Source organism: Equus asinus, chromosome 2 (genome assembly GCF_041296235.1).
Source record: "Equus asinus isolate D_3611 breed Donkey chromosome 2, EquAss-T2T_v2, whole genome shotgun sequence".
Classification (NCBI taxonomy): Eukaryota; Metazoa; Chordata; class Mammalia; order Perissodactyla; family Equidae; genus Equus; species Equus asinus.
Genome location: NC_091791.1, coordinates 489615 through 497634, shown reverse-complemented (window position 1 = coordinate 497634; position 8020 = coordinate 489615). Strand labels below are relative to the sequence as shown.

Sequence of the window (8020 nt, the reverse complement as noted above, 5' to 3'; positions counted from 1 at the left end):
AATTCACAGAGACAGGAAGAAATTAGAACAGAGGGTTTCAGGGGCCTGGAGAGGGAGGACCAGGGACTTAGTGTTGAATGGGGACAGACTTTCTGTTTGGGAAGATGACACGGCTTGGAGATGGATGGTGGGGATGGTTGCAAGACAATGTGAATACACTTACTGCCACTGACCTATACATTTAAAATGGATTAAAATGGGCAATTTTGTGTTACATATATTTTACCACAATAAAAAAGAATGCTAGACAACAGGGTGCAGTTATACACACCTGTAAGTAGAAAGACAACCAGCACACTTCGCAGAAGCGTGTACTTGGGATACCATTTTTGTAAAAAGAAAACTGAACTACATACCTGTGCATGTGTGCACATGGGCACAGAAAAATCTCTAGACGCTACATAACCTGTTAATGGTGGGTGCCCTGGGAGTGTGACAGAGTGGCCTACTTTAAGGACTTCTGTCTGTTTGAATGTTGTCATTTATAATGACAAAACAAAAGTTTTAAAAAAGTGATAGAACATTCAACTCTAGAGATGATTAAGGATGATGTGATCTCACATTGTCACTCAGGCAGCAGCGCATCCCTTTAAGGTGCCTCAGCGAAGCCTTCCCCAAAGGTCACATTCCCAGGCTGCGACCCACATGCCAGCCGACCACATGTGTTCTGTCTGAACACCACGTGCTGTACCGAGTGCTGTGTTTGGCATCGAAACTTCCCTCTGTTCCTGAAATGAAGTAAAAACTCAAACACACTGAAGGCTCATGAGCAGTTTCTGATTAGGAAGAATATGCCCAGGTCAAAATGAGAATGTGCTTGATAGCGCTTCTCACAACTGCTGGGTGAGGACCGCCTGCTATGCACAGCCCCGCGTAGGCCGAGGAAAACTGTGTGTCACTTTACTGCCCTTTAAAAGAGAAAGATTTATTTGCCTCTAAAGTTGACAGATTACATTTTCCTCTTCAGAGAGAGGCTTCGAGGCACAGGCAGCCAGTGCTCACTGGTCTCTGAAGGTGGCCTTCCGCTTCTCCACGAACGCCGCCATCCCTTCCTTCCGGTCCTCCTGTGGGAAAGGGACAGAGCAGAGGCAGACACTCACACTTCGCTACTGAGCCGGGGTGTGGGGCTGCCTGTGTCCAGGGTGTGCTGTTGCTGGCCTCCCCCTGCTCTTGGCCCTCACGCTCAAAGGGTGGTCGGGGGGATGGGTGGGAGCTGCAGCAGGATCACCTGGAAAGCTGGGAATGATCCGGATTCCCTGACCAGTTAGGGCCAGCCTGGGAATTGGTATCCTAATGGACGCCCTGCCGGGTGATGGTCACTCAGGAACCACTAACATCCTTTCCTGTGCGCACACACCCAGACGCACACACACACGCATCTTCACTTCCTCAAGAGCCAAAGCTATTTGTAATCTTCCTTTTATAAAACATCTAGATAGGACTTTCTAATAAAAGACATGAATTTTAATGACTACTAGAAGAATTATTTCCTTTAAGTTACCGGCAGAAATCCTAGAAAATAATGCTTTAAAGCTTCAGATTATAGTAGTATAATACACTTGAACCCCATTCCAAGTAATTGGAATGATCCAGGAACATTATGGGGGAATGGATCACATGTAAATACAGGAGCTTGCTGATTAAGGGCCCGATCCATGAGACCTTTTCTAAGTTTATGCACTTTTGAACTTTATTTGCAGAAGTCCAGGCTTGCTGATAGAACACAGGTGACCCAGCTACAGGGAAAGCTACCCTTCTGACCAAAAGGAAATGTACTTAACCATGAAACCTACAAGGAAATTCCCAGCAAGTTCTAGGGCTGGAACCTAACTGATTCTCCATCTGGATGTTGTTTACTCACAGTAGCAAAAGTGGAATAGAAGAGTTTCTTCTCCAGCTTATTTCCCTCTGTTAATGTCATCTCGAAAGCTGAGAAAGAAAACCCTGAGTCATGAACTGAGATGCTTGAATGTGGGAAGGCAGAACGCCTTCCTATGGTGAAAGGAACAGTCCCCAACTCGCACAAAGTTTAATTTCACCCTGATTTAACACACAGCCTGGGAAGCGCCATCCCTGCGCATGGCTTCTGGGCGTGCTCCTTTGCCTCCCTTTTCTCACGCACCACCCCACAGAGAGACCAGTGAAGCAAACGGCTCAGAGGGCCTCCCACTCCCGGGTCCCCCAAGTGTCACGAAATGGTGGCCTTGAGATGGGAGAGACATGAGGAATTGGATGAGAAGGTGGAACAGCAAACTCTGTCCAACCACAAAAGGATTTGAGATGGCTCGCAAAATTGTATGAAAAAAGTATAAACAATAATAATTGAGGAAGAAAGCCAGAACAGGGAACAACGTGCCAGGACAAAGGTCGGGGCAGTAAGAAAGGCCACTGCTGTGGGCCTGTCCTTCTGCGAAGCAGCAGCAGTGTGCTGCTCTTAGGAAGCAGTGCCCGTGGTCCGAGCCCCTGCAGTGGGGAGTCCTCTGGGTGATGGGTGGAGCAAGAGCAGGGGCCTTCGATTCGACTGTGGGTCAGCAACCCCTTAGTCACAGCAGCGTCCACCTCTCCAATGTGTGCTTGGCCCGTGTAGATGCTTCACAAACATTAGCTCACTCAAGTAAGGCTGGCAGCAACCCAGGGGGCATGACTGTGCTTTCCTGCAGATAACCACAGACTCGAAGAGGCAAAGTGGCTGCCTGAGGACATGTCTGTCCCAGGACAATCCTACTCCAATGCTGAGAATAAACTGCTATGTTAAACTCAAGCCAACTGTGAGGAGGGGGAGGTCAGAGCCGCAGTGCTGGCAGAGAGAGGACGCAGAGGCCAGAGCAACAGTGAGCAGCGTGAACTCTGCCCCGGCTCCACGGGTGTTTAGTGAGCCTGCACCATCCCTCAGGGGCAGGCTGCTGACCACTTGCACAGCTCCCTGCCCAGTACGGGCCGAGCTGCCGCTGACGAGATGAGTGTCTTCACCTAGGCTCTGGGAGGTGAGCCAAGTTTCTCAGGGCCAGACTTCCTTCAGGGACTGTCCTGCCCTTCTCGGCTCTTGCCCTGCATGCCAGCGCTTCCACCGTCTGTCCCCAGCGCTGGCCCTGTTCTCGGGTTCTGGCAACAAGGGGAGCTTGGAACATTTCAACAGAATTTGTGAGCGAGCAACTAGAAACTAGAACTCCACAAAGAGCCAAAATCGAAATAGTGAGAATCCTAATTTTTGTCCAGGATGAGGTTAGGATGCGTAATTCAGAGCCCAAAACTTGAAGCCTCACAGCTACCCCTCTGCAGTCCTGGGGGCCCTCTGCACTGTCTCCTGGCGGGATCCCTACCGGCATTCACTGACTCTTTGGCCATCGCTGCGACAATTTTAGAATTGCTGGCAATTTTTTCTGCGCACTGGATGGCTTCTTCGACCAGTGTCTCAACAGGGAAAATTTTGCTGACAAGACCTAAAAAACAGACAGGTGAACACTGTGTGAAAACAGCACTGGCACATTTCTCTTTGAGTCACAAGGACGTTCTGAGAGCGGAGGTCTCTCGGGTGCTAAGGGGGCTGCAGTGACACAGGGAAGGCTCCACACAGTCCCCGAGGCAGCCGATGCCCTTGGCTACCACGGCCACTGGGCTCTTACAGATGCACGAACGGGAAGAAGGGCAGTCACGGGGGTGGTGGTGCAGGTGTGCCTGCAGAGGGCCCTGGGGACCCCTCAAGGCTTACGCTGGGCTTTGGGGAAACGTTGTTTTATTATTACTCTTTAACCCACACGTACGTTTTAGTTACCCTTTAGTACATGTGGCATTTCAAATAAGAAAACAAAGGCAGTCAGTCCCCTGGGTCCTCCGGACACCTGACAGTGCTGTGCTGATCTCCCTGGAAGTACCTAGATGCAGCCCTTGCCCCCACTCGGCCCCCTGCGAGGTGGCTCCAGGGGCGCCCTGGCCCTACCTGCTTGCTTGGCATCCTGGGCTGAGATCCGGTCGCCAGTGAGAATCATCTCCATGGCCAAGGACTTTCCGACGGCGCGGGTCAGTCTCTGGGTACCCCCTGCACCTGAGGGCAGAGGGCTGCTGGGCACAGCTGGCTCTGTGGCCAGTGCCAGCCAACATGCCACAGACACACTACTGGCAAGTTCTAGGGGCTGAAGATGGTCCCTCTGGGGGTGTGTGTGGGTAAAACTGAGGCAGCCAGCAGGTGGGGAAGTAGGAGGAGACCCGAGAAACCCCGGGGCTATCAGAGCGAGCCAAGGGGACCACCTGGGGGAGACGCCCACAATCCAGCAGACTCAGGAGTTGCCTCAATGATGCGGAGACCTTGAGCATTGGTACGGGAAGAGCCCGCAGTCCGGGAAAGTCATATAGGGCTTCCCTTGTTCTCGGCTGACCCAGACATCCTCTTCTGACCCCACAGCTGCTCCCTGCCCACCCTGACTGGCTCAGGTGATGCTCTGGGCTCTGGGTGCCACAGACCCCATAGGGACATAAGCCCAGAGCGCTCATCAGGTGGACCCCAGGGGGCAGAGGTGTCACTACCCCTGCTCTTGGTGCCCTCCCTGTGGGGGCTCTGAGTTCCTGCTCTGCTAAACTTGGGTGAGGCCATGGGACTTGCTCTGGCCTTGCAAGACATGTGGCCAGACATCTCATGTCTGGGCACAAGCTCTCAGCACTGGCCCATGGTCACCATGTTCTCTTTCCTGAGCTTCTGACCTACAAGGACCACCACAGATGCAGCTCCTGAGCAAAAATCACTGCGGTTATAAGCTACCACATTGCCAGCCTTTCGAAATGGTGTCTGACATGGGATATGGCTGTCATCAAGGAACTGGCACTGCTCCAAGGCCCCCAGGGCCACTCTGAGCCCGGTGTCCCTTGGGCTTAGTGAGCTGTCGGCAGCCGGAGTGATGTGCGCAGACAGGCAGCCCTGAGCTCCTCCTCAGATGCAGGTCACACGCCTTCGTCTTCTACTGGAGGCCTGAGAGCACCTAAGATGTGGGCAGATCGTGGGAACTACCTGAGGAGTTTCTGCTAGAGACGTCATCACCCTTACCTGGGATGGTTCCTATCAGGATTTCTGGCTGCCCAAACTGGGCTTTCTCTCCTGCATAAATGATGTCACACATCATGGCAAGTTCACAGCCACCACCAAGCTGAAAAACAACAGGAGACATCACCAGTGGAATGTCAGAAAATCACTCTATTTGTTTATCTAAATTTTATATTAAAATGAAACACACTCCAGGGTAGAGCAGACATTAACGCAGAAGCACAAAATTAGTCGTATTCCCATAAATCACCTACAGATGGGTGATGCTAGCAAACTTTTTCTGTAAAGGGCCAGACGGGAAACACTTCTGGCTCTGGGGGTCGTACAGTCTCTGCTTTGGGGGCCCAAAGGCAGCCACAGGGACTGTAAGAACCAATGGCGTGGCTGTGCTCCAGTAAACATCACTGGCTGACCCTGGCTACTGCAGGGAGCTTTATTACACAATCGCAAGCTGAAACACTGTCACCACTTCTTACAGGCCATGACCAGCACCTGCATCTGTGAGCAGCCCACATGCCTGCATGTGCCCTGATGCACAGAGGACACGGACCTTTCCACGGTGGCAGAAGAGGCTGGTTTACAGGTGCAGCACAGGCTGGAAAATCATTAAACTGCACAAAAACACCAACACCTGCACCTTAACTAGTAGTGGGGAGAATGTACCCAGGGTCCACGGGGTCACGGTGAGGACTGGGGTGGGGGCTTCACTAACAAAAGGATCTGAAAGCCAAGAGCAGAGCACCTGCCGACAAAAGCAGATGCTGAAGTGCCTTCTCTCTGCCGGTCCTTGCTTCTTCAACCCCATTCGGTAGGAAAGGCCTGCTGGCCTGGGAGCCAGACTGAGGCCTTTTCAAGGTTACAATTGCACAAGTGCGGCTCCTTCTAGCATCCAGAGTGAGAGGAGACCGGCCGACACTCACAGCATAACCATTGACAGCAGCTATGACTGGCTTCTTGACCCGGGTGAGTTGGTCCCAGTGGCTCAAGAACTTGCTGGAGTAACAGTCCTGGAACGTGTGGTTCTGCATTTCCTTGATATCAGCTCCAGCTAGCGGGGGAAAAGAGGTCCCGGTTACCAAAGAGCAGGGACTGCACTACTGTCATATCCCCCAAACCAAACAGTGTGCAGGCACTGGGGGCTGCTGGGATTGGGTGAGGCAGGGCCCCCTCTCAAGGGGCCTGTGAGGGGATGGCCACGTGGACACGTAGCTGGGCAGCGGGCACAGTGGCAATATGCTGTGATGCGTGTGGATAAAGGTGACACAGAGGTACCACAGGACAGACTTGAGGTGGACTCAGAGAAGGCTGGGCTCTCAGGGGTCACCTAAGTCCCCAGCACACACAACACCTGGCCACGGAGGATGGAATCACTCCTCTTTTGCTGGTGGAGCACACACGGATGTCAGATATGCAGAGAGCCTCATCCCAGCAGTTCCCCTGCCCCCTTTACATGTGACCAAACCACAACACCACACGCCCCGCGGGCCAGTACAGACTGCCCCCTGCACACCTGGGCCACCTGCCACCACGTGCCCCCCACACCTGCAAATGCCTTCTCCCCGCCTGTGAGGACAATGGCCCCCACAGCCGGGTCCTTCTCGAAGGCCTCCAGCGCCTGGTTGAGCTCGACTATGAGGCCATTGCAGAGTGCATTGAGCGCCTTGGGGCGGTTCAGTCGGATCAGCCCCACAGTGCTGTTCTTCCCCTTCTTCTCTGCGATGATGTACTCAAAGTTAGTGCCTAGGGAGAAGGAAAAAGGAATTCCATTTATGTAGGCATCTAACTGGGGGGACGTACCCCTCTGAGGGGACAGTGACTCCTGCTCAGTTCTTGGTGGCTGCGGCATGCAGCTTTCAGCCACACGGGTGGCCTTTGTACGACTCTCTGCTTTCATGGGTGTTTAAACAGTTCCTTCAGTTAAACACTCCAGCAGTGAACAGCAGCCTTCCTTCTCCTGAATGCCTCGGTCAGCACTTCCCAGAAGGTGCCCTAGAGGCGGCCTGTGATCCTGCAGAAAGAGGGACTGGGAAATTCTTTCTTTGAATAAGTGCCAACTAGGTGAGGAGAATAGAGCCGGAGCAGAACAGAATCCCGCCATGCTGGGCAGCCAGCTCAGACTGTGGGGGTCAGTAAGAGCTGGAGAGGAAAAAGGCGAAGCTGAGGAGACAAAGGCGCGGGTCTGCGCGTTGGGGTGATTGCTTTCTCCAACGATACAAGGACCACAGTACCTGCCCCGCGGGCTTGCTGGGGAGGCACAAAAATGACACGAGTGAAGTGTTCAGCAGCAGACACCTGTCACATACGACGAGGACGCGACTGCTGAGTGCAGGCCCGGACGCAGGGAGAGGGTCAGAGAACTCGGAACGGCGGCGCCTCTTGGCGGCGGAGTAGTTAAGTGGACACACGAGCGACGCAGAGGACGCAGGGATTCTCCCCAGCTCAGGGACCGGGCTGGACGCTGCAGGCGCGTGGAGGGGGCGCCGCTGGCGGGGAGGCAGGGAGCCCAGGGCGGACAGGGGGGAAGCAGTGGACACGGGCAGGCCTGTGCAGGAGGCCCCTCCGGAGAAGACGCGCCACCCTCTGCAATTCCAGGGCCCCAACTGTGCGTCCCCTTAAAGTCGTGTCAGCCCGGCGCAATCCCCCGACCGGCCCCCACCGCGGGGCCGGCCGGAGAGCAGAGGCGAGAACAGCGACCCAGGGATCGGCCAGCCCCGGCAGCGGCGCCGGGAGCGGGTCAGGGAGCCCCGCACAGGAGTCCGGGGTCAGGCCCGGGGGTCCCGCGGCGGCCGCAGTGCCAGACCCCCACCCCCCAGCCCCGCAGTCACCCGAGGCGAAGCGGCGCGGCGCGGGCCAGCCGGGCCGGAGGAGCAGCGGCGCACGGACCCAGGGCAGCAGCGCGCGTAGGGTGGCCATGGCTTCTGCGGACTCGCCCCGCCCGCCCGCGGAGCCGCCCCCGGCCGCGCCAGTCAGCGCCCGCCCCGCCCCGGC

At 54.9% G+C, this 8020-nt stretch overlaps 1 protein-coding gene across 1 annotated transcript; it reads right to left on the bottom strand.

Moving 5' to 3' along the window:
- Positions 1–899: 899 nt before the first annotated feature.
- On the bottom strand, positions 900–8020 carry ECHS1 (enoyl-CoA hydratase, short chain 1). Its single transcript, XM_014856880.3, has 8 exons — positions 7858–8020; positions 6575–6772; positions 5953–6080; positions 5036–5135; positions 3938–4042; positions 3321–3440; positions 1862–1929; positions 900–1064 (listed from the first exon to the last, which is right to left on the bottom strand). Exons 1-8 carry the CDS (start codon positions 7943–7945, stop codon positions 999–1001), a joined length of 873 nt encoding a protein of 290 aa, XP_014712366.1. The 5' UTR covers positions 7946–8020; the 3' UTR covers positions 900–998.